The 27,147-nt window shown below is 51.1% G+C and overlaps 1 protein-coding gene across 1 annotated transcript in view; it reads left to right on the top strand.

Moving 5' to 3' along the window:
• Positions 1–5,837, top strand: part of LOC144160994 (venom factor-like) — a 267,369-nt gene extending 261,532 nt beyond the window's left edge. The window contains exon 39 of the mRNA XM_077692061.1: positions 5,609–5,837. Within this exon, the coding sequence (XP_077548187.1) occupies positions 5,609–5,786 (178 nt within the window). The 3' untranslated portion in view covers positions 5,787–5,837. The remainder of the gene's footprint in view (positions 1–5,608) is intronic.
• The last annotated feature ends 21,310 nt before the right edge of the window (positions 5,838–27,147 follow it).

Genomic DNA, 27,147 nt, shown 5'->3' with positions numbered 1-27,147 from the left:
GGTTCCCAACAACAGAGTTTGTTGTTTATGGTGGGTGCTCACCTGCTGCCGTCAGCAATTGTTAGGCTCCCGCAACACGCCGGCAAATTGAACAAAGCATGTTAGCCAGCAGTCTTCTAAGCCTTGCAGCAAGATAATAGGCGTCATAGATAATAGCTATATGTCATATTTTCGGGGGAAATCAAAAGTATCGAAACTGCAAGCTGAAAAAGTATCAAGGTCCAAAACCTTAGTGCCGCTTCGCTTGATTCTAACTGCAGATATCGAAGCATTTCAGATGAAGAGCACAGTATCGCAGCTTAGGTAACGCAATAAACCATTCATCGGGTAAAGTTCGTTTTTTTTTAAATAGCGAAAAATCGGCGAGTGTGATCGCTAGTACAGCTTTATGTTGTCTGATATTCAGTGGTGCCGGCCCACTCCCATTTTCGATACATCATGTAACCTAAATAATATTGTGCCTGCAAAAGCGCTCACTGCACAGCCTGAATCGTGATACTCGCTTCTCAAGCGTTAATAAACGAAAGGATACAAGCAATGGAAGCACGGGAGAACATACTCGTACGACGACAAATTCGCATGCAGCATTTATTTCAAATAATTTCAGCCTTAGCAAATATATTATGTACGGACCGATGCAAATACATTGTGCACAAATACAAACATGTAAAGACAAATAAACTGACCCCCTCCCTGCTTCCCTTATACAGGCGCTCATGCATAGGTGAAGTAGTGGTGGGACATTTTTTTCATACTTTGAAGTTGGGACATGTTTTCCGGCACCATTTGTTCCGGGACTATCAGTTCCGGGGCCAGTAGCTCCGGGACCATTTGTGCCGGGACCATATCGCCCGCACATCGTGCGTATGGTCTTCTGCTTAGCAGTTACACAGGAAAAAAAAAAACACGCCTCAAGTTTAACGTACACTGCGATGACGTACACTGCAAACACCCCACGAGATTAGCGTTGCACATCCTATAGCAGTTTTTTTCGCAATAAGGCGGGTGTTCGCGAACCACTTCCCTGCGGCCGGAGCCATGCACAGTGGATTGCGTATAACGCGGCTCTTTTTACGCCGCACCAGGCACCCTGAAACAAATTTAACGTTCTCTCGCATTTAGCAACATATGCCTGCGTTTATCTTTAATAAAGTAATTGTTTTTAGTAGAGCTACGGGCTTTTGGGCCTCTATTGATGCTGGTGCGCATGTTGGTATGAAGGCCGGATCACAGTCTGGTACGCCATGATGATTAAGATGATGATTATGATGATGATGATTAGAAGCCCTCCATCTGTATCGGGACGTCCGTTGCCACCAACCAACTTGCCTGTCTTATTCTACTCATTAAACCTACCCTTTATTACCCTAACGGGTTAGCCCTCCGCCTACTGGTTTTAAACTCGCTTCTCCTATTGCCGTTTTCCGCAGCGCCACCTGTAGGGGCTGGAAAGAACGGATAGCGTTGAGCCGCCGAGCCAAAGAAAGCGAGTTAGATGCCCGCAATGGTGGTTGCATTTCAAATTAAGGAGAAGAGCGAACACGCCGGAGTGTCGCCGTTTAAATGCACGCGAAGAAGTGTGAAGTCCTTCACTGCGGAGCATCCCATATTCCAAATTTAGCGTTCTGGTTGTGAAGCCTAAAAAAGCTGAAAGAAATGGAAGCTTTTGTGTGCTTCTTTTATTGAGTCCGCACTGCGAATACAAAAAAAAAACGGCATCAAGGCAAGAAAAGACCTTAACCCGGTACCGAGGCATGCTTTGCAGCGGCCGTGATCTTTCGGCTCCCACAAGAAGATCTTCTCTTGGTGCTGTTTTCTTTTTCTGCTGTTTTATCGAAAGTGTAAAAAAAGAACAAGTGCCAGTTGCAATAGGCGTGCCTCAGGTTATCATGAGCCGCTGCAACCCAAATCACCTGGAATATGATGGAAGCGAAAAAGCCGAAGTGTAATCCTTAAGCGCTACTATTCTGACGGATAATTTTCTTCTTACTGAAGTCCTACACCACTTAATTCTAATTTATACATGGGGGTATAATTTGTTTAACAGCACAGAGGAGCTCTTGGTGGGTAAGAAATATTTCCGCAACAATATTGCGCGTCAAAGCAGCGTCCGCGAATATGAGCTACTGTCGATCGTGGCTCATTGGTGACCCGGCAGCTCACATTCTTCACTTTAGTGAAAAAGACCGTCACTATACATCGAAGTTTTCAAAAGAATGGCGTCACTGAGCAAATGAATAATTCAAACAACATTTATAAGAAAAGTAATTGAATAATCGAGGATCCAGGAACAATCCTCAGTAAATTAACACAGAAAAAAGTGTTCACGAAATATGCAGATTCATGGCTCTGCGTTAAATTACCACGAAAAGGCCACAGATGCCGTCTTCATAAAAATAGATCCCTGAATTCATGACCAAAAACCAATCAATACAACGGGATCGAGGAACCACCTTTAATAGGCAATTACTGGAGTAGTCGTTTCATAGAAATAATTGCACATATAACCATGCGTGAAAAAGAAAGTAATACGAACAAGTAAAATCTGTAATTGATATCAACGGCTCACTATGTTGTGTTGTTTCAGCCTATCACAGGCACACCTAAATCTCTTCCTGTACCGAAATCGCCCTCCACTGGAATATGCGGGTGCCTAAATGTCCATGTACTGATGTTCCTGCACAGATAAGTCTTGTAAAAATAAGTTCAAATGACTGTGCTTTTCTATTCCTTACTTGCCGCAGAGTTTGGATTCCGTTCCGGCGAGTGCACTATGCCATACTACCTAGCAACGCCACCGCACCCAACTTTTACAGTGCTAATCTCTTGCAGTGTGCTGTTTTGTCGCGTGCTGTTTCGTCGCCGTGCTATTTTGTCGCCGTGCTCTTCTGTCGCGTGCTGTTTTGACGCCGTGCTATTTTGGCGCCGTGCTCTTCTGTCGTGTGCGGTTTTGTCGTTGTGCGCTCTTGTCGCTGTGCTGTTTTGACGCGTGCCCTTTTGACGCCGCGCTGTTATGTCGGTGCTATTCTGTCGCGTGCCGTTTCGTCGCGTGCTGTTCTGTCGGTATACCGCGCACGGGTAGCTACGACGCATGCGCGCACAGACGCGCTCCCCCCGCACCGCCGCAGCTGTTGTTGAGAGCGACGGAGCGCACGGGGTACAGTGTGCGCTCCTCCCGCACCGCCACACCTGTTGTTGAGAGCGAGGAGGGTACGGGGGAGAGACGCGCACCTGCGCCTCGACGCGACGCGCATGCGCAGTGAGCATGTGGACGGCGCCGACAACATCGACGAGTGACATCGCGAGCCTAAGAAATGCTCCGCATTTAAAAAAAGCGAAAAATCTCCCACCTCCCCTCGCGGGAACCCCTGTGTAGATGCGACACATAGGGGGTTCACGTTGCAGCGTTGGACAGCGGAGGAACGACGCTGGAACGATGGAGCGGAGCGGCGCAGGCACCGCGTTTTATAGCGCGCATAACGGTGAGGGGACGCGCCGGCGCCAGTGCGTCTGCCGCGGCTATGACGCAACACAATCCAACACAATCCACTTTAATCCAATCCAATCCAAATCCAAGCCAATCCATTCCAATCCAATCCAATGCCCCTCGCGAGAGTGTTCGCTATCGGAGAGGGGAGGGGGTGAGCGGCGGAGAGCGCAGCTCACGCGGCGAGGAGAATGGGGGAGGGGCGGACGCCGACAACAACGCCGACGCTGGATGCAGGGACAAGGCGAGTGAATGATATGCAGTCGAATCTAAAAAACTTTCCTAAATCAGATAAAACGAAGGTCGCTGAAGACCGCCCGCCTCTCCAGGAGAGAGCGCGCAGAAGTCGCCGCGTGGTCTGCGTTCGAGTTGAAACGATTATGCGCCCTTTCCACCTCGCGTATCTTCGGTGATGGTGAACAGATTTTAATAGTTCATACGGGAAGAGATTGCTGGGACAATGGACATTACCCTGAAATACATTCCGAGTTGCGGGTGCGAAGTGCTAAAGGGCTTATGATACAAGTGTGGTTAAGTCAACTGACTGCATTCACCCAGAAACAATGGTTCCAATTTTAAAGCAAACCTCCAACTATTAACAAACAACGAAATTATTAATAAAAACAGATAAAGCATTGGGAACTCCCCAGGAACCGTCTCGGCGCGTCATTGTGACGTCAGCGGAATTTGTCAGTTTGGCAGCCATCGACCAAAGCCACCGCCAAGAGTTATGTCTGCGCGAGGGTAGTGGTGCCCATGGTTCATTGAATTAATGCTTACGGCGCGAACAACAAAACTAACGATAGTTACACGGACAAGCGCTTGCCCGTGTAGCCACTCTCTTCAACATTCATCTTTTTGTTCACGCAGCAAGCATTAATTCAATGGAGTATCAACTCGCCCAAACTCTCACGTTAACCAATAGTCCTGTTCACTCGTACGGTTTGCTTGAATGGTAACGTACAGTTAACACATTGGTGACTCGGTTTTAGTTTTTACATCACCGGTGACATCGTGTAGCGAAGAATTTCAAGATTTGCAATATTTTTTTCTAGAAAAAGTGTTTCTGGTTGGTGTTGAGGGTACTGAGTTACCAGAGACCAGTTTTTTTGTTCATATTAAGCATAGTGGCATTTATCGTTCATGGCCATTTTAAGGCAAAGCGGGGCTTGGTGATTCGTCCGGATAAGCAACTTGGCTCGGTTTACAGCACTCCCTTTTTCAGGCGAATATAACGGCAAAACACTCGTTTTGATTCAAAGAATAATTTCGCGCAGCATGAGTGGGGCCGCTGAGCGCAACTACCCGGAATATGAGTTTCTCCTTTTGCCTGCGCACAGTATGATTGACCTTGCTGCTTCGTTAACTTTTCCCTTGCATGTGTTGTTTAGTTTTGCATGCCCGATTTGTTAAGGGTGAAAAAAGGTGCAACCGAACCTAATCTATAGGTCAGCATAAGTTATGTTAGGTTCACGCATAAACACATCCACTTTTCAGCCCTCTTGGGACTCCAGACTATTTTCTACTAGTATGCGTATGAGTTGAACCTTTGATAGAATATTTACACCCAGCAACTACAAGCCGTTACCAAGGGAGAAATTGAAGCCTGTAATTCAGTCGTGTGTATCCTGTTCACTGCAATGTCCACTGTGACACTCAAGATTTCTCCTGCAACGTACGTCTGAGCCAAAATGGAGGGTAGGGCCAGTAAAAACCATACGTCACGAGCTGAGTATGGATTCCAACCCGAGGCACACTGTTCGCCAGTGGCAATGACAAGTGTGGTGTCTGGTATGCTTCAAAGGATGCCGTTGCATAAACAAATTTGGAAGATCATTTGTCGTTTGCAGGTTCCTGGGATCGTTTACATCATTTTTGATAAGTGGACATAAAAATGCTTCAATCCCTAGCGCTTTTCTATAGTTTGCCCTGTGAAAGAGCGATCCACCCACTCCGACTAAAATTCGGAAGCCCTACTAGCGTTCTCAACAGATGAACATGTCGCGGCTATCGCCTTCATTGCTGAACGTTTAGGCCCTCGCCTCTTCTGGACTGCGTTAGAATATCGTCGATAAAGCCTAGCCTATTGTGAGTCGTAAAGGTGAGCGCTATTTGTTGCAGGTTCGTCTACGTCATCGACAGTGACTCTGTCATCATTCCGATCGGCCAGAAAGGCAAGCCGGGAAGAGCTGGGCGCATACGGCGGAGACCTGCGAATAATCAGCCCTGCGACTGGAACAAGCTCGTCCGCTGGTTTATTAACGAATTCTCCAGCGAAGATACGCCCTGCGTCACTTGACTTCTTTGAAAGAGCAGCAAAATAAAGCGAGCTCCAGTGCCAATTAAATCATTCTGCGGCCCTTATTTCTTGAGAAAATTTTAAAAATGTCTCATGGAAGAAGGAAAGAATTTACTTGTCCTGAGTCTTTACACGGACGGGAGCAGAGGCTATAGGCTTTACATCCTGACAAGGGCCTCTGCACCTAACTACATTTCACAAACAGGGCACTTATTAACAATAATCAAATATGATATCGCAGCATTTCACTCAATAACATACACAATAAAAATTCGCACAATTACAGAGTAGAGCTTAGAAAACATAGGCTTTCACTTAAAAAAAGTGAGAAAGTCACTCATATACTTTTAAAAACTCGCATAATTGCAGAGTAGAACTTCACAACAAACATAATATAGGCGTTCACATAACAGTTTTATCACGCAATACACATAATTCAGTAAATCTTTTTAAGCACATATACTTTATTATATATATTCAATCTCATGGCATAAAAGTATGGACTTCATTTGTGTTTTAGAATGAATATGACTGGTTCTATGAGTCCATGTAAACAATTTAATAAGGCAGGTGCTTGATACCTCATGTGATCTTTAGCGTAATTTGTCCTCACTGTTTGGGCTTTCCTGTACATATGACGCATATTGTATTTAAAATTTTTATTTTCTGGTGTGTCCTGAAAACTCTGAGGATAATTTTGCTGAAACCATTGTAAAAGCCTAAAATAATATACCTGTGTTATTTTTCACATCGAGTATTTTTCGAAAAGTGGCTTAGCTTTTAAGTCCCTGATGAGGCCATGATACTGTTCGAAGGCTCGGAGGACTCTTTTTGGCATAATCAGTGTTTTTGATAGTTCGTTTGTGTCGTAGCACCCCATACCATGATAATCAGTAGTTTTTGATAGTTCGTTTCTGTCGTAGTACGCCATACCAAGATACAAGATATCATTTTCGAATAAAACAGTGCATAATACAACTCCATGAGCAGCCATTTTGGTACAACTGGGCTGAGTTTATATAAACACCCGGCAGTTCTACTAAGCTACATAGTTAGTTTTTGTACATGTGTGTTCCATGTCCAGCCTGCGGTAAACGATACGCCTAAAAACTTCTGACTGTGGACCTGTTCAATTTGTCTGCCCTCAAACAAATTGGTTGAATTATATAAGCGCGGCTTTTTAATGGAGCAACTGCAATGTATTTAATACCATATAATGTGAAAGGTGTTACCAAAGTTACTTGGTTATACTGGAAGTGATGTATGACTCTTCATCTGGAACAGAATGAAAGTCGCTGAAATCATGAACTCCAGACCTGTGACCGATGGTGCGTAGACCTTCGTAACAATAAGTGTTGAATATGAATATTAGGACTGTTGCACGTCCATTTTAGACAGTTGGAGGGCGTCGAAAACGCTGAAATAATGCTCTTTATCTCAGCCAGAACCCACGCGAGTTGGTGCGTGCCTCAACGAACAAGGGCGCCCAAGTCGGTGCCAGACATAAAGGAAGCATGCTCAGCCTATATCCACCCTAATCGGCTCTGATTTTCGCCAGTCAACCAAAATTACACATTCCACATGAATCAGCGCATCTAACGTACGAGAATGCGCAAATAGTTTCATTTTCCACCCAGAAGTTCGCGCTTACAGCCAATTTCTGCTCTGGACATCGAGAAATCGCTTGGGTAAACCCTTAATGCTGCTTTCTATAGGCCTTCTCGGCCTTCCCGGCAGACATATAAGCTTCCCGAAGACACTTGACGCGACCTGATAGCCAGGTCAGAGCCTCCTGGGTCATTTCACGTAGCGGAGGGACTCTCGCTTGCCTCACTCCAATAGCTGAAATGTCCTAGGCCTAACTAACGGAGTGCTTGAAGTATGTAGGTGAAGGGACACGTGGACATAAGTGCGATCGCTACGGATTTTTTCTTAAAGTGACGCTGGCATTATCGCCCCTTTGGAGGCCTGTGAAAATAAGGAACAACCAACTGGACAAAAACCCTTGGGCAAAGAACGAACTAAACGCCAAGTAAGGCTCAAAGCAAGAAACAATCCAAGCAGTGCAATACATCAAGGACCAAACTGCTACCTACAGCAAAAACAGACCCAACTGACAGTCACGCTCGCCTATATGCAGAAAAGGAAATCGTCAATCTTTTTAAACATTCAAACAAAGAATGAAAAAATGAGAAGCAGAAATAGAATCCATATTCGACATCCTTTCTCGATATGGCATGACCGCCCGAAATAAAACAAAGCTGCCGTGGCTTACGAAGATAAGAGAGATTCAGGTATCGTTAGTCATGTAGTTCCTTAAAGTAAAACGCCCATTTTCAAAGGATACACCACGCGCCAACGCCGTTCTATCATGGTCATCGTCACCAGTATGGAAGTTTCAGCCTTTACCACAAATACAGAAGAACAGGCCTTGCCGCTGCAGCTTTGGCTGAAAAGGCAAATTTTGTTGATCATAATAAATACAACCCCATCAAAGCATGAACTTTAAGACATCGAACAATGCCCGCAACTACAAAACAGCGAGCAAATGCATGCTTCTAAAGGACAAGAACGCACCTAAAAATTTCGAAGAGAGTGAGCCACGCTCCGCCAGTAACCCGGTGATTGGCGGAGAACGCTGTTGAGAACCGAAGAGACACTAGAATTTGTCGAAAAAGACAAATTTCCGGAGCACCCATTCGCAACAACAGAACTCTAAATTGTATCCTGAAGCACACACAAAACGCCGAACGAGTGACCAGAGGTAGGTTCACGCTGACGCGCATCAAGTGGAGGCCACCGGACGTGACGGACTGGGATGTAATTCAAAAACGCCGCGCGTAAGTCACTGCTGCAGACAAAATAATCAAATGACCAAGTACAGCCGTACAAATAAAAACACCCCAAAGACCCACACAACACGAACCATCTCATGATGAGATGGAAAACACACAAGACCAGCCGCTTTCTGAGGAAGAGAATAAACGACGGGAACGCCACACACGACTACACGAACGAAATCACAAAGGAGAACAGACTAAGGAGAAAAAACAAAGGACAACAAACTATAAAGAAAACATGGCAACTTATCCTCCGCCCTGTCACTCGAATGGTATGGAGGGACGGCAGCGTTCAGAGAAAGAAAAACTAAGCAAAAAACACGACGATCCTTAGAAACTCCCGCAGGAAGGCTACAACCACGAAATTAAAAAACTTAGCGAAAAGCTTACACTAACGAAATTGAAGGCCGGAGGCAAAGCAGAAAACCAACCAACACCACCGCGGACCAGATGAAATCCTGAGCCCGTTCCTGCGAAACCGAAGGAGCACGAATTAAGAATCCCTGCTGCATGCAGCATATTGAATACGTGTGAACAGACATGGCTTCCCTAGCCTCCGATTAGAAAAGGCGGACGAAATGCATAAAAACCCAACTGTACATATATCCAGACCCGACCCATCGTGCTCGCCTGTAACGCAGAGAGAGAGAGAGAAAGAGAGGGATAAAATAATGTCTAGTGTATCTGGCGATGTTACCCTAAGGTGCTTAGCTTCCTGCGCCAGATGTGGGTGGTGACGATGATAATAGAAATTAAAGCCGTTCCACTCAGTGTGAAAGCTGTCGGAAGTGCAGAGCAGTGATTCTCCATAATTGGCTGTGGCGCCGTTATCCGCTCGCTCTTCGCTGCCCTTCAACGGAGGTTTGCCCAACGCATTTCATATTTCCCGCCTTCGCAGTGCTCGCGCGCCCCGCCTAAAACTGCGCCAGCGGGAGTTCTTTTAAATGCGAATGCATTTATTAGCCGGGGGTTGTCTTGCTCCGTTGGCCGGCGTGCGCCTGCATTCCTCCAGCGCGAGCGCACGTGAGCGCGCGCCTCGTAGTTCTGCCTTCGTCGTCGTCGTCGTCGTAAATGCGAATGCATTTCTTAGTCGGGGGTTGTCGTGCTCCGTCGGCGTGCGCCCGCAGGTGTTACCTCTCCGCGCTCCTCCTCGCCCCTAGCAACAGCTGTGGCGCGCCTAGCAACCGGAGCAGGTGGTAGCTCGGGCGGGAGTAGCGGAGGGCAAGGGAGGAGCGCGCTCGGGCGTGTGAGGGCGCTCGCATCGCGGAGCTCGGGCGGAGTAGCGGAGAGTGAATGGAGAGGAGGAGCGCGCTCGGGCATGTGAGGGGGCTTGCATCGCGGAGCTCGGCGGGAGAGAGAGCTCGCGCGTGGGGCGGGCGTGTTGCGCGGCTCTCTCCTCTCCGCGTACCCTCTCTCCGCTCGCTGCACTCGGAAAATGTATATAAATGCAGTGGAGCGCACGCCTCTCTCCGTTACTGCTTGCCGCAGCGCACTCAACGGTGCACCCAATGCATTCGCATTTCCGCACGATCCCCTTCGGGGAGGTGGGGGGAGTTTTTTTTTGTGCTTGCTTTTCCTCCTGCACGTGCCGGCGTTGCACCGCCACAGAATGAATGAATGAATAAATTTATTTAGAATGGAGAGGTCGAACGCCTCGTGCAGGGGAAGGGGAGGAAGAGGAGGGGAAATAAACCAGCGGGGGGATTGGGTTCAATCACAAGGCATGTCCGCCCCGCACACGGACCACTTGATTTAGGTCATTTTCACTAGACCTGTACATTCAGCAAATGCCCACAGGGTCAGTAAAGTTTCTTTCGTCACTCGAAGGCGTTATCCATTCTTGAAGGGAAGTGACGTGAGGAGGTAGACACCTACGCCGTTCCTCGGAGAGTCCGGCACAGTCCCAGAGAAGGTGGTGTATGGTGGGTTGGTCGGCACTGCACAGGGGGCAGGGAAGGGTAGGAGGGGGAACAGGTGTGGAGCCATCTGGTCTTTTTCTGCCGAAACGCTGGTACCAGGTCCATCGGTCGCGGACGTCAGGAGTGACCGCTGTGCTGGAGCGGGCCTTGTGTAGAAGGACCTGGAGGCCTCGCGGGATGTCCTCGGGAACTGGTGGGTCTGGCCTTGGGGTCGTTCCCTTGAGGTGACGGCGTCGCCGCATTTTTCGGATACGGCGTTTAAAGGCGGGGTTGTTGAGGGCAGGTTCGGGAAGTGGGGCGGGCGTCGCATGAGAGTTCTGGGAGGTACGAAGTGACACAGATGCCATGCGATTGGCCGTCTCGTTCCCTGGGTTGGACTGGTGGCCGGGGGTCCATTCTATAAGAATTGTGGTGTCATTCATTTCGGCAAGGTTGTCGATGGTTCGTCTAATTGCATTGGAGATGTAGTCATATGCGGATCTGGAGAGTGCATTGTGCTGATTGCCTCTGCATCGTCAGTATATATGATGACTTTAGAGGGATTGTGTTTTGTCTTGATGGACGGGAGATCCCTCTTAAGTACCGTATTTACCAGATTCTAACGCGCCCCCGATTCTAACGGGCACCCGATTTTCCTGGCAAAAAAAAACGAAAAAACTTGCACCTCCGATTGTAACGCGCACGGGACTTTGTGACCCAGACAAACGAATGCGAGAGAAACGGGCGCTTTATTTCCCGGAGTAATCTCACTCATCTCACTCATCGTCGCTGTCCGCTGACCACAACACCTCAGCCTCGGTGTCTTCTGGCGCGTTCGCGATGCCACATTTCATTTCTGAACGAACGTTCAACCATGGTATATGGGATCGTGGCCCACCCCTCGCACGCCCATCCCTAGAGCTTCTCCAGAGGTGCACGCTTGAGCCGACCGCTCGTTTTGAACGCGTGGGAGCCGCTGCCGCCATTGCTGTTATCAAGCGCGCAAGTGAAACGATTTGACGATTTGTGTGAACGCCGATAGAAAGGCCTAGGCGCCTAGGCTTGCTGCGTCCGAAAAATCTTTGCTAAAAGCTTTGGCGCCATCTTGAGATGGCGATGGCGATGGGTCGGACGAAATTTCAGCTGTTTCGGTAGTTTCGGTTTTGTATCCGATTCTAACGCGCATGCGATTTGTCGGCCTATTCTTTCAGAAAAAAAAGTGCGCGTTAGAATCGGGTAAACACGGTAGGGCGGTGGCCAGTAGAATGGCTTTAAGTTCTGCTGTAAGTGGACCGATTTCTGATTTCGTAGAGAACGCCATGCATTCTGTCAAGCTCGGATCGTTGACGCGGTGTATGCCGCACGTAAATCGGTCAGATGCTAGTGCGGCATCAGTGTAGATGGCATATGTGCCTGGTTCTAGTAGGTGTTGGAAGCCAGATAGGGTGTTTCTTCGATGCTTGTGCCTTTTGCGCTCTTTTGTCGACCTTGGTTTGTGATTTACCGGTTGTGTCCATTGCCAAGGCGGGTTTCGGGTCAAAGAGAGGTCTGCTGACGCACCAGGTGTAAAAGTTCGTGTCTCATCGTAGGCGATTAAACCAACCAAACGAGCGTTCCTATAACTAACTGAACGCGGGCGCTGCCGGTTAATTACGTATATTTTGCCTCAAGTGTATCTGCAGTTTTCTTTGCGCTAAACAACGGGGAGGTGGATGACAAGCGCCAGCAGCCCACGAGTTTTGAACGTTTATGACTATATAAGCCGCTTGGCTTTCGAAGCCTCTGTGGGACGCCGCTACGACGGACTCCGCTACGACGGTAAGCCGTGCGGCTCTACTTGGGTCCAGTGAGCGAGATACGACCACGAGTCTCTGCACTTAAAACAGTGCTGATATAAACATATCGATGCGTACGGATGTGTTCAGTTATTCACAGGATCAGATCAAGACCTGTGATTCGCAGGCAGAGCTTTTGACGCTCGTGAGGCACGTTTGGGATATGACTACGAACGTAATACATCCCTCAGCTGAATACCCACTGAAAGCGGCAGTTTCAAAGACATCACGGAGACTCTGTCCAGTGACTTCGGTTACCGAGCCTGAAGGGTTCCGCATACACCTCAGCGTGTGTGTGTGTGGGGTGGCGAAGTGGCCATTTCAACTTCAAGAGGGAGGGTTGCGGGTAGGCGACATGCAACCTCATATAACGTAGCATTGCTCTTTCACGCTTGGGGAGTGCCGGTGGCAGCTTAAATTTGCACTGTGCATTGATACAGTGTAAGGGAGCGCCAGGCCAGGTTGATCGCTGCACGCTCCATGCCACGCCGGATGCAAGAAGTTAAGCATCTTCCCCGGGAAATGGCCCCTCTATTCTGGGTGCGTGATTTCCGTGCACAATGGATGCTTAAATTTCGCCTTTGCATTACCCGTTTTTCTTCAGTGGGCCGGGAGGCAACAGAGCGGTATGGGATGGTACACCTGTAGTTCTCGGAGATGCAGGGCAAGCATATCAAGCACAACCTGGTCTTTTGGCAAAGCCGCTGGACATTGGTCGGAGTGCAGCTCGAGAGTCCATGCGGATGAACCACTCTCGCACGACTGCTCGATGATGTAGGCGAAGGTTACCCTCAGAGCTGCTGGTTCTGTGGCCGTAGTGGGTTTTTCATGGTTGAGCCCGGTAATCACGATGGTGGGTAATCACTACACCCCGATAGTGGACGATCCGGATGGCCTCCGTAGATGAGCGTGGGCTATGTGTTTTTGTGAAATGTAAAAAATGAGGAACTTCTGGGCGGGAGCCGGAACGCGCTCCTCTCTCTTAATGCCGGGCACTGCAGTGGTCGGGATTGCTATGTGGAGGAACTTTGAGGACGGCTCAGCGGGGCAGAGGTACGTACTTCCAAAGGTTTTCCAGAATACAAATATCGTGGTACACATGTTAAGCACCTAAATACGGATACTAGATTCCGATTATTTTGAGGTGTCGGAATTTTGAGAAATAATTTTACAAGCACAGGATAAAAATATTCCGGAGTACAGATAAATACGGATACTGACATACATTTTTTTAGTATTTCAGCAGCTATGTCGTCTGAAATGTAAAACTTCGTCAAGTATGACAACCATGCGTTTTCTAGGACTTCGCGGACAAACTGGTGAAGTTGGAATGGTTATCTCTGCCGCTTGATCTAGACCACGGCCGGTCTGGACGCACGAGGGAGCGAGCGTGCTCCATACCGGCGGTGACAGGGCACACAGTTTGAATGCGCGCGTTAGATAAAAGAATCAATGCGAGTTACACGGCATCGTGCAAAATTCGACGGCGTGGTGTGAGGCGCGCGCTCGGTACCGCGAGCCAAAAAGCCGTTGTTTTGTTGCTTATTCGTTCAAAGCAAATTGAGAAGAGAAGGATGGATGCAGTGCTGACGCGGACGGGCACGTGCTCGGACGTGACGGGTTCGGACTTGGCTCGTTTGGTGCCTGTTTTTTTTTTTTTTTGCCAAGTTTCCGGAGATTTTTCGAGAGTGTTTTCGAACATCCTGCATTTTTGGATTTGTGAAGTCAACAGGAACACGCCGATACCCGACTTTTATGGGTAGGTGGACATTTGCAAATTTTATGGCCGCTTTTCTAGCGACCACGCCGTGACTGTGTGCAAACGCTAACCGCGTTCGTGCGGCGAGGCATCGCTCGCCTGCATTTTCTTGCTGGGAGCTTTTTTAACGAACTTTGTAATGGAGTGCGAGGTGTACGGGGAGCCCTTAGCCCCCGAGATCTTTACTAAAGACTCCGGGTGGCAGCACGTTGTCTCCCGACGTTCTTGAGTGAGAAACGTGGCCATCAACCAGATTGACGGCAATGCGATCTACCTTAAGCCTAACGCCGATTCGAACGCACTGGGCCGCGCTGACAGCGCCGACCTTAAAAGCAAGATCATTCGAGGGGGCAGGATGCCTCCGCTGCTCAAAGAAGAAGCGAAGATCGTCTTGCGACCTCAGGGAGACCTGTGTCAGCAAGGTTGGACCTACCGCCATCGCCGACGCCATATGGCAAGCTGCCGGGCTAGCCCTGGCGACGCGGGACACCGACACGATGTGTCAGAACTTTCAACAAAATATCATGGTGATAAGCACACCCAACAGGGACAACGCGGCAGGCTACGTCGATGCGACTCCAAATGCACAGATGCGACTCTAAATGTATTCTGGGCGGAGGCGGTCACCTTACGGCCGCCAAGGAGTGCAAGCGAAGATTCCAGACGCCGTACCTCCTCAGGCACAGACGGAAGGAACGCTCGGACAGTTCGCGACAGACCGTGACCTTCAACGACGACGACTTTTTGTCCACGGAGCCCTCGAATCAAGCCCAGCAATCACCGTCTCAACGCCGATGCGCTCGCAGCCGCTCCCGGTCCAAGGGGAGATTCAGATCTCGTGGCCGCTGCCGGGGCCGTGCCAGGAGCTGTTCCATCTCCAAGACCCGGTCCTGGTCTAGATCCCGAGTCCGATCCAGTCGCAGGTCCACATCCGGTTCCAGGGGCCGTTCGGTTTCCAGAACCCAGCCAGCATCCGGACACCAGCCCGCCTCTACACGTGGCGGGAGACAATTGTCCCTTGTTTAGGCCGAAGCTAGGGACGCGGAAGTCTTTCGCTTACGCACAGAGTACAACGACCTTAAGAAAATGGTGAACAGGCTAGTTAACGAAACGGCAGAAATCAGAAAACTCGTTTCGAATACGTCAGGTAACGGTGGCACAGACAGGGCCACAGAAACTCCAGTCCCAGCGGCTCTCTGGTAGACGGTACTGTAACATTCTCCAAACGCAGGACAGTGGTCGATCTCACGTGTGAGTCGGGAGTGTTGTCCGAAGAAGTCAGCGAGACTAAGCGAACGCTCACTGCGCTGGCAGACGGCCCCAAACAGGCCACTGCTAGCGTCAGCCTTCTCCCCAACAGCGTTCGGCAAATTCAGCTTGCGCTCGAGGATCCGAACAGGGCCTTGGAGCTCTCGCAGATCGCATCGGCGCTATTGAGGCACGAATGGCTTCACCTGCCACCATCGTACATCCTCTAACCGTTCCAAACATACTGAGGGCAGCTTAAGTATCCCACCCATGTCCTGTCCCATTCTTAGCGCAACCTTAACTGCCCCGCTAGGCGGTAGTCAGTTCGGTCAGCCCCATAATGGATAGGTACAAAGAAAGTTTTCGCATCTGGCAATGGAACAGCAGGAGGTATTCTACCAAAAAAGCCCCTTTGCAGCAGTTTTTTATGTCTTTGGAGTTTAAACCTCAGGTCGTTGCCCTTCAACAAACATTAGTCTCCGCCGCATCGCTTCCAGGCTACAGAGCCGTATCGGGCCAGCCTGGGGGCCGTGGTATTTGTAGTTTGATCGACAAAAGGTTTACTCATCTACCCCACGACCTCAAGCCGGCGAGCGGTAGACTCGAATACGTCATGGTTGAGGTACTGCTCGACGCGCCGCAGCGGAATGAGCGCCAAAATAGCGTCTTTGTCCTCAATATCTATAGTAACCCTAGGGACTCGCGCCAACAGTTCAAGGCCATCCTCAAGAAAGCGACCGACCTGGCCGGCCCTCCACCCTTGGTCGTCGTAGGAAATTTCAACGCCTCGTAGAGCCTGTGTGGTTATGTCTATGACACTACCAAGGGGCGCAACTTGGGGCAAGACGCCAACGAGATGGACCTCACTTTGGTAATCGACAAGGCTTTTCCCACGCCCATCGGCTACTCCGTAACCCGAGACTCCACCCGACCTCGCCTTCGTCAAGAACGTGGATGGGAGAACACCGCCATGGAGTTCCGAAGCGACCACTACATTCTCGAGACCCATTTCAAGGTCGCTTGGAGTAGAGTCAGGGAATTCACGTTCGTCGATTGGGACCATTTTCGCAGGATTCGGGAAAAGCCCGGGAGAGCGAGTACACCTGCCAGCCTCGAGGAATGGTGTGAAGGCATCCGCAGCGACGCTTCCGCGGCCACCAAGAAAGTGGTAACCCGATCTCGACGTCGAGAAAATGGATAGCAGGCTCGCTCACCTGATTGAGGCCGAAAACGTCCTGCTCCGCCTATGGAAAGGTCAAAGACTCAATCGCAGACCTCGAAAGAAGATTTAGGAGCTCAACAAGGTTATCGATGACCACAGCAAAGCACTGTGCAAGCAGCAGTGGGACGAGCTCTGCGAATCCATCGACGGACAGATACGCAACGGCAAGTCCTGGGGCATGCTGAAGCACCTTCTTGACGTAAGCGGCCCCAAGTCCAACCAGAAGCACACATTGGCATGGGCACTTCACGAGGCCACAAGGACTCGCACAGTCGACGAACGCATCTCCAAATTCCTTCAAAAGTACCTGCCCGCCCGACACGACGGCGTCTGGTGACATAATTCCCGGACTACCGAGTACCTGCTCACCCCGTACTGGCGGAAGACTTCTCCGTTGCCCAGATCAGACAGGCATTTCTGCGCCGGGTACCGATGGGGTCACTAGCACAATGCTGAGAAACCTTGACGCCCCATCGATTGCCTTTCTGACCGACAAGATCAACGAGGTCTGGAAGAATGGCGTTGTTTTGAACCTCAGGCCAATTTCTCTAATGTCTTGCGTCGGCAAGGTAATGGAGCACGTCTTCCTTAATAGGATTAACAGGTACCTCGAAGATAACTAGGTTTACCCATTCAACATGATTGGTTTCCGAGTCGGACGATGCAGGATGCCATGAAACTAATCAAGTATCAGATCGTGGGACGTCCATTCCAGGGACGTAAAGGCTCTGCTCGGCCTCGACCTCGAGAAAGTTTTCGATACTGTGCTCCACACCTTCATCGTCAAAACAATTTTGTACCTGGATCTTGGTTCCAGATTCCACAGCTACGTTATCGCTCGCGCGGCAGACGCGGGGGGAGACGCAGCGGGGGACCCTCGGGGGCAGGACGCCTCGGGGATCCGACGCACGCCGAACCCGCCGACGCCGGCGCGGGGCTTTAGTCATCGGGACGCGATAACCGCGTGAGGCGGGGATCGGCCCTGCGTGGCCCATATCCCACGCCTACTTGTTGGCCCCAATAAAGTGTTTCTCTCTCTCTCTCTCTCTCGCTTTTCTAACGGACCGGAAGGCCAAGCTTCGCATTGGACACTTCCGCTACGACGATGTGCCCCTCGGAGGACGGGGCACTCCTCAGGGCGCCGTAATCTCCCCCATGCGGTTTAAAAACTGCATGATTGGCCTGTCGGAGAGGTTGGCACGAGTCGAGGGCGTCAACCATACCATCTACGCCGATGACATCACCATCTGGTGCTCCGGCGACTGCGAGGGAAGGGTTGAAGAAGCTATGCAGGAGGCGATCGAGGTGACCGAGCAGTACCTCCGCCCCACCGGACTTCGATGCTCCCCCGCTAAGTCGGAGGCGCAACAGAAGGGAGGCAGACACCCAAAGACTGGAAGCCAATCCGAAAGCAACATCACTCTTCGCACCAGTGACGGGGGCTGATACCCAGGGTGGACGTCATTCGGGTCCTGGGCATGTTTGTCGAATTCAATTGCGGGAATGTAAGGGCTCTCCGCAAATTCATCGCAAAGACAGAAAACGCTTTCCACTTCATTCGCAGAATTGCAAACCGACACCGAGGCATGAAGGAGGACAATCTCCTGAGGCTGATCAATGCCTTCGTACTATGCCACCTCACGTACGCGATTTCTATGCGCAACTTGCTCAGAGCGGAACGACACAAGCTCAACGCTCTCATCCGCAAAGTAGCCAAAAGGGCTCTCGGATTACCTATCACGACCCATACAGAGGATCTCCTCAAGCTGTTGGTACACAACACGCTGAGGAGATTGCCCAAGCCCAAGAACGCGCGCAATTCGCTCGCCTGAACAGCCCAGCAGCAGGCAAACGCCTCCTCGATGAGATAAGTTACCTTTCTGCAGGATCCTCGAGGAGCACTACCTCGATCCCTAGGTGCATTGAACAGAAGTTCCTAGTGGCCCCGTGCCCCGAAACGTGCATCCTGTCAACAACTAGGGCTGACGCAAGACGAGAGGGGTAGCGATCCTCAAACAGATCAAGCAAAAAACAGAGCAAGCTTCGTTGAGGCCGCGGAGTACAGCAATTGGAAGACCTTTGCCGTCGTTGTGGTCGACTCCAGCGGCAAGATTTCTAACAGCGCTTCCATTCGCACTTCAGACCCCCCAGTCGCCGAGCAAGTCCCTATCGCCCTCGCCCTGCTATACGGTCGTGGGTCTGAGATCTACAGTGATCCCAAAACGGCAGCCAGGGCTTTTCAGAATGGTCCCTTAGCTGAGCAAACTGCTCGCCTTAGCGTTTGGAGTCCACATGCTCTCGCGCATTTTACGCACTGCTTTCCCGCTCATGTAGGATCTGTCGCGGATGCTACACAGAATCGACAACTGGGCTAGTTGGCATCCGTCCATCCTAAACAGCGCTTAACAAAACAACGATGAGGAAGAAGGGACACAAGACAGCGCTGACTCAACTAAAACTTTAATCGGAATAAACACACACACATATATACGATCATACACCACACCTGTCTGTAAACGTCATCACTGCGCAGCAGTGCGTCGAACCATCTTATCGTGGCCTACTTCCTACAAACAAAACACGACCTAAGGCATCGTCTTCGACATGGAGCAAATTCCTTATCATACAATGTCACAGAAGCATGCCTAATGCACTTCCCTTCACTTTTTCTTATATGGAACGCCTCTACCAACTCTCTTGTCAAGTCGTCATTGTGGCGCCAAAGAATACCCGTGTCCTTAAACAATGGGTTGCATTTTTCTTGGCTTCTTTCCTCGTGCGCCTTGCAGTGACGAGTGACATGTGCAAAAGGATTATTCCTGAGCGCAGCACGGTGCTCCATCAGCCGTACATTGACGCACCTGCCTGATTGGCCGATATACACATCGCCACATGAAAACGGCAAAGAGTACACTATGCCCGTCTAACAGGGAACAAAAGGTGGCACATGTTTCACACTGCACCCGGTGCCAGCTTTCTGCCTTGACAGCTTGTATTCCACCATTTTACATATTCCCCTAAGTTTATTCGTGGCCGAAAAGCCAACCCTAACCACGTAACGACCGGCTACATTTTTCAGGCCATGTGAGATACGATGCATGTAGGGAATAACAGCGATCCGGTTTCTTTCAACCAGACGGCCAGCTTCACACCCCGCGGATGAATTCGCAGCTTTAAGTACCTTCTGTGCACTTCTGCGCATTATTTTCTGAGGACAACCAGCCGAGTTAAGCCTGGTGATTTCGGCATCAAACCTACTGCCAATGTTATGCATACATGACTTAAAAACGGCTGATCTTAGCACAGAAAAGGCAATCCCACATTCAACCAGTTTGGAGTGCCCAGAGCTGTAATACAAAAGCGGTTTGGCAGACCTAGGGCAATATGCCCAGCATACATGCCCTGGTTCCAAAGACAACCGCAAATCCAGGAACTGTAGTTGACCGCCTCTCGGAAGCTCACATGTAAACGGAAGCCCCAGGGCGCATTCTTTAAACAACTTTAACACATCAACCACTCGGCGAAACACATCGCAGACATCAACAAAGACCAGGAAATCGTCAACATATCTGACTACCTTCATAGCCAAACCACACAGGTTCTGCTCAATACGCCTGTCAATCTCACTGAGGAAAATATTGCTAAGAACAGGGACTACCCTAGAACCAATACACATCCCGGTTTTTTGCACATGTAAGCCCCCCTCCCACTCCACAAAGGTTTACTTCAAGTAGAAAGAAATAATTTCCAGAAAATAGCTCACCGGTACCCCCAATTGTTAATGAACTTCATTTCATCATTTCCCTCTATGATGCACCGTTTAACACTGTTCATTCATTCACCATGAGGAATGGAATAGTATAAATCTTCGACATCGATACTAAAAATTTGACACGTGCCTGGATTGTCCGTTCTCAAAAAATCTACAAGGTACTCCGAGTTAGCGATCAAAAACAGATCATAAAGGCATAGGGAGTCCAGGTGTCTCTGCAGATATCCCGACACCGCCCTCTAACCATGAGTTCCGCTCCGAAACAATTGCGCGAAAAGGTACTTCGGGCTTATGTGTTTTCGCCGAGAAGAACAGTTCCAGAGTTTCGCCCTTCTCGTGTTTTACAGCGCCTGCAAGACGCTCAAGATTGTGGCTATTTAGCAGAGAAACAGCCCGTTCCTTCACTTTCGAGGCTTTTACGTCAATAGGTTGAAAATTCTTGCGCACAGCTTCCATGGCCCTTATAGAGAACAGGTCATCCGGTACAATGACAAAGCAACCTTCCTTATCTGAGGTAATGACGTGCAGGCGGTTACTTACAGCAAACTCGACACATTCTCGTACGGGCTGGGGGTTGCGTCGCGTGCCTTCAGTCCTGGAGAGAACATCAACGCACTCTGTGGCGAACCGTGGACGGTCTTCCTCTGGAACCCCACGTGCAATAATTCTGGTGAGAGCTATCTCCTCAGGTAGTTCCAACGCGGGTTCAACGCTGAACTCGGGACCCAGCCCCAAAACCTTCGTGTGGCGGTCAGGAAGATTCTGGTCCCCCAGAACGATGACCCTGCCTTGAACAGCCTTAGACTTGTTAGGCCGGAGTAGGTGGGGTAAGAGGTTATTCCAGAGCCAGTACGCCGCCTTCTCTGACGTCTTACACCAGTCTAGAAAGAGCCTCCTGCTCTCGCCGTCTTTTTGGAGTTGAGCGCAGGTGACCCGCAAGCAGTCCTTGAAATGCCTAGCCGGTCTCCACCACTCCGCTCTCAAAATGAGGCTTAAACGTCTGCTGTGTCCCGTTGAAGGCTCCATGAAGCCGCACAAAGCTTGAACTTCCCGGGGGCAGAAGCCGTACCTCAAGTGCCACGACGCTATCCACGACGAGGCCCACGAGCAAAGCAGTCAAGAAAAATGCAACCCATTGCACGGGTATTCTTTGGCGCCACAATGACGACTTGACAAGAGAGTTGGTAGAGGTGTTGCATATAAGAAAAAGTGAAGGGAAGTGCATTATACATGCTTCTGTGGCATTTTATGATAAGGAATTTGCCTTCATGTCGAAGACAATGCAATAGGTCGTGTTTTGTTTGGGGGAAGTAGGCCACGATAAGATTATTTGACGCCCTGCTGCGCAGTGATGACGTTTACAGACACGTGTGGTCTATGATCGTGTGTATTTTCTTCCGATTAAAGTTTTAGTTGAGAGTCAGCGCCGTCTTGTGTCCCTTCTTCCTCGTCGTTGTTTTGTTAGGCGCCGTTTAGGATGGATGGATACCAACTAGCCCCGCTGTCGATTCTGCTGAACTATATTTCTATTACATCTGGCCCTTCTCTTTGTTCTAACACTCATGTCGTACATAACCCAAGTACGTTAGCCTCATGGATGGCAGTATGCGAATGCAGAGCGAGGATAGCGTCGTGGCACTTGAGGTACGGCTGGCGCCCCCGGGAAGTTCAAGCTTTGTGCGGTGTTGCGACCGGGCGGGGGCACCCGATCCGAGCTCCGTAGCCTCCGACATACGAGTGGTAGCGTGTATGATGCGAGCGGCCAGCCGCTGTTGCAGCCGTGAAGAAGTCCAGAAGCCGTAGGCTAATGTAACTGTTTACTTCATAGCGAGAGGTGAGCCGAAGCCAAAGAACAATGCCCCGACGGGCGAGGTTACAATACAGGACTCGAGCAGAGCGACAACATCGATTCGCTGCTCAAACACGAATGGTTTACAACGCTTGGGAGCTCTATTTATACCCGAAAGCGGTAACGGTCAAAACGCCAACAGGCTGGAACACGCACTACACTCTTTCCAGAGTTCGTAAGCTGTTCATAGCCTCGGGCACGTTGAGTCCGAGAGAGGGGAGAGAGGAGGACTCCGTTGCGATCACCGGGGCCTGCCTCTGTGTCCTTGAAGAGCGTGGAGACGAGCCACGCAGGCAGCCGCCGAAGTTCAGCCGCCGCAGGCAGCCGCCGAATGCGCAGAGAGCGAAGCGTCTGACGAGGCTTTGTCGCAACTTGTTGCCGACATGATTGCGCCTGTTTTCGAAGGCGCACGAGTGGCTTCGCCGCACAGCCGAGGAGTGATGCGGGGAAGTACTGCGGCGCTAGCCCATTCGTAACAGCTTCTCCGCCGGGGGTCCGAGATCCCGATGGATAAGGGTCTGCAACCGTTGTCCGGAGGGATGCTGTCGAAGTGAAGTGTTTGGCAGACGCTCGACTCCAGGCCTTGGCTGTACGACACCGTGCTGGAGCCTCACCGGGCGGGTCACTGGACGAGTAGTGGCTCCCCAAGAACGTCTCTGGCTTGGTCAGGCAAGCAACAGAACAACACAGGAAGACACAACCGCATCGCCGGCAAGTGCGAAGACAAATCAACACTGAAGATCTACCAGGCTTTTAGTTGCGAAAAAGTACGCGAATAACTAACTACTCTAGTTATATTTTTGCCCAGCAGTACTTTAGACAAGTGACAAACCTGAAAGGTGACATTTCGCTTGATTGGAAATTTCCCACACAAAAAGAAATGTAATCGTAAAGGGCGAAACCTGCTCCAGGAAAAACAATGAACTTGAGAAAGTCAGGCGTCTACAAGCCACTTCTCGCGCTGAGAGCTGCGATTCGAGCTCTCATCATTGCTCCGAGCTTTCCCCAATTTGTATCGTACTTTAGGTGCACCCGTTCTCTGAACGCTGCTGCGACCGCGTGAAATGACACCGGTCGTCTTGTTCGACAAAGGTCGAGCGCGCGGAGGAGCGAACGAGATTTTCCAACGTTCAACGGAGAGGCGCGCACTCCTTTTTGGAGGCGGCGTTCCCCTGGCGCGATGCGAGCTCATGGCCTTGCCCCTCGGCGTGCGCGCATTAAAAAATGCGCCACAAGTACGCGCGGAAGTTTTCCCTCTATCCTTCTTGCTCGCCTTTTCGCGAACGCGTTCGGCAAGCAAACGCCGGAACGCGTTTGCGTTCTCTCCTCTAGGCTGGTCGGTTCCCGACTTCGGCTCAGCCACAGGCACCACCGAAATCTCAACTAGCTCAGCCGATGTTGGCCTATCATCGGGAGCACCAGCTGGGAGTGAAACGGGCACGACGAGCTCTTTAGTCAACTTGTAGTTCCCTACAGTCACTACCTTGTCGTCCCTCGCGCTTTCAGCGACAGCCTCGGCACGCGAAGACCGAAGCGCGTTCCCGTTCTCTTTTCTCACTGCCAGAACTACACTACAACTAAGCTGCCCTGTCTGATTCTCAAAAGATGGCTCAGCCGCCCGCGACACCTGAATCTCTACGAACTCGGCTGGCCGCCGCCGCTCGAGGTCAGCTACCTGAGCTGGTGGCACAACGGAATCGGCTTGCTCAGTGGCGAGATTGTCATTTCTCCCAAATGAACCGTGCAAACCGTTCGCTGCCTCTGCTGCAGGCTTTGCCACCACATCGCTCGTTTCCGCACTACCGTCCGAAGGAACAACCTCCGTTTCAGCGGATTCGTGCGGCGTCTCGGAAAGCTCATCGTTTACGCATTCCTGCGAAACGTCGCTATCTCGCGAAGTGTTCACGTTCACGTCAGCAGCCGTTCCCTCAACGCTGCTGCGACTGCGTGAAATGACACCGGCCGTTGTTTTCGACAAAGGCCGAGCGCGCGGAGAAGCGAGCGAGATTTTCCAGCGTTCGAACGTAAGGCGTGCACTCCTTTTTGGAGGCGGCGTCCCCCTGGCGCGATTCGAGCTCACGGCTTCGTCCCTTCGCGTGCCTGCACTGAAACACGCGCCGCAAGTGCGCGCCGAGGTTTTCCCTCTATCCTTCTTGCTCGCCTTTTTACGAACGCGTTCGGCAAGCGAACATCGGAACGTGTTTACGTTCTCTCCTCTAGGCTGATCGGTTCCCGACTTCGGCTCAGCCACAGGCGCCACCGAAATCTCAACTAGCTTAGCCCATATTGGCCTAGCGTCGGGAGAGTCAGCTGGGAGTGACAAGGGCACGATGTGCTCATTAGACGCCTCGTAGCATCCATCAGTCACTACCTCGTCGTGCCTCGCTGTTTCGGCGACATCCTCAGCAAGCGAACACCGAAGGGTGTTTTCGTTCTGTTTTGCGGCTGTCAAGGCTACACTAGATCCATGCTGCCCTGTCTCAGACGGCTCAGCCGCCCGCGACACCTGAATCTCTACGAGCTCGGCTGGCCGTTGCTCGAGGTCAGCTACCTGAGCTGGTGGCAGAACGGAATCGGCTTGCTCAGTGGCGAGATCGTCATGACTCCCAACTGAGCTGTGCAAACCGTTCGCTGCCTCGACTGCAGGCTTTGCCACCCCATCGCTCGTTTCTGTGCTACCGTCCGAAGGAACAACCTCCGTTTCAGCGGACTCGTGTTGTCTTTCGGTAGCGCCATGGTTTACGCACTCCAGCGAAACCTCGCTATCTCGCGAAATGTTCATGTTCAGACCGGTAGCCATTTCCATGGCGTCCCGCGAATTTGAACCGTCCGAACACTCCGCCGAGATCTCCAAAACAAACGCCGACACATTATCGCACTCAGTGGACAGGCACTGCCCTCTGCCGCCTCTGCCGACAGTCTGAGCTAATGCGCCGTCGTTATCTCTCTCAGCAACCTTGACGCGCTGTGGGGCAGCAACGGTCGCTTCCGACTCGCGCTCCCGAGCGTCTGCTACTTTCTTTTCGTTACCGTGGCCAGTTTCTCTATCCACGACAACGAGGTCTTTTTCGAGCAACTTTTCTAACTCGGGCTTCGCTTCTTCCTGCTCGAGTTGAATTTTGTGCTCTAGGTGCTTGTTCTCCCGTTGGAGTCTCTCTTTTTCGAGCCTCTTTGCTTCCTGTTCAAGGCGCTCGAACTCGAGGTCGTACCATGGCATCTTTTCCTCGTGCTTGAGCTTGCGTTCCTGATCTTGTCTCTGCCACTCGAGCTCCTGTACTCGCTTTCTTTCCTCGCGTTCCTGCCTTTCGAGCTCCTCACGCTGACGCTCAGCCTCAGCCTCTGCCTCTGCGGCCTGACGTTTCGCGGTCTCCCTGCCATTGATCCGCTCAATGCATTCCGACAGCTCCTCATCGTCAGCACCAACAGCGAGTATAGCCTGTATCAGCTCTGGCTTTCTCAGCGCGTCCGTAACATCCAAGCGCAACTCTTTTGCAAGCTCCAACAACTGCGGTTTTTTCAACGCTTTCAAATTCATGGCCGGTCTAGAGTACTGCTTTCCCACTGCTCCAAAAATGTTTTGCGCGAATAACCCACGCGACAAAAACACGCCCTACCAGCTATCCTCAGAAGCCTGGTAAATTTCAGTGAAGAAAAGTCCCGCACTCACCCTTGACCGCCGTGAATTCTGCGAAGTCCGAAGCCGCCTTGACGTCCGTGGTGTTGGGTCTCGCACCGCTGGCCTCAGGTGTTACGAAGTTGCCATCCGACCGCTGCCAACCAGTTGTTGCGACCGGGCGGGGGCACCCGATCCGAGCTCCGTAGCCTCCGACATACGAGTGGTAGCGTGTATGATGCGAGCGGCCAGCCGCTGTTGCAGCCGTGAAGAAGTCCAGAAGCCGTAGGCTAACGTAACTGTTTACTTCATAGCGGGAGGTGAGCCGAAGCCAAAGAACAATGCCCCGACGGGCGAGGTTACAATACAGGACTCGAGCAGAGCGACAACATCGATTCGCTGCTCAAACACGAATGGTTTACAACGCTTGGGAGCTCTATTTATACCCGAAAGCGGTAACGGTCAAAACGCCAACAGGCTGGAACACGCACTACACTCTTCCCAGAGTTCGTAAGCTGTTCATAGCCTCGGGCACGTTGAGTCCGAGAGAGGGGAGAGAGGAGGACTCCGTTGCGATCACCGGGGCCTGCCTCTGTGTCCTTGAAGAGCGTGGAGACGAGCCACGCAGGCAGCCGCCGAAGTTCAGCCGCCGCAGGCAGCCTCCGAATGCGCAGAGAGCAAAGCGTCTGACGAGGCTTTGTCGCAACTTGTTGCCGACATGATTGCGCCTGTTTTCGAAGGCGCACGAGTGGCTTCGCCGCACAGCCGAGGAGTGATGCGGGGAAGTACTGCGGCGCTAGCCCATTCGTAACAGCGGCTTCATGGAGCCTTCAAGGGGACACAGCTTAAAGGGACCCAGAAAAGCTTTGTGAAGGTGGCAATCAAATGCATTCAGGTGGTAGAACACATAACGGGGGATTTTTGAGCCAAGTGTGAGCCCCATACGTTGTACGGATAATTTGTAAACGATTTTTGAAGATCGCCTTTTTCAGCCGACGAGCGCGACGCAACAGCGAGCCAACCGCGGGTGACGGAAGGCCGACCGCGGGTGACGTATCCCCGGTCGCTGCTGACGCAACGGTGAGGCGCCCCCCGATTCGGCCGATGGTCAGCCGCCGGTGACGTCACTGCCATCGGCTTCCGGCTGCTTTTCCTTCTTCCTGCGCGATCCCGAGTAGGCCTAGAGTTCCGGATTTCTGCAGCGACGTTCTGATACGAGCGCTCCGCGTCCTCTGGGTCTGGATCAAGATGAGTTATCCGTGCCACGTCGTTGGCTGCAAAGCGAGTGACTGGAGTGGTGTCAAAATGAGGCACTCTCTGCCGAA

The sequence above is a fragment of the Haemaphysalis longicornis genome, unplaced genomic scaffold (genome assembly GCF_048455015.1).
Source record: "Haemaphysalis longicornis isolate Haplotype H1 unplaced genomic scaffold, Haemaphysalis longicornis Haplotype H1 scaffold_11, whole genome shotgun sequence".
NCBI classification, from domain to species: Eukaryota; Metazoa; Arthropoda; class Arachnida; order Ixodida; family Ixodidae; genus Haemaphysalis; species Haemaphysalis longicornis.
Note: the sequence above shows the minus strand (reverse complement) of the source record. Positions and strands in the feature narration are given on the sequence as shown.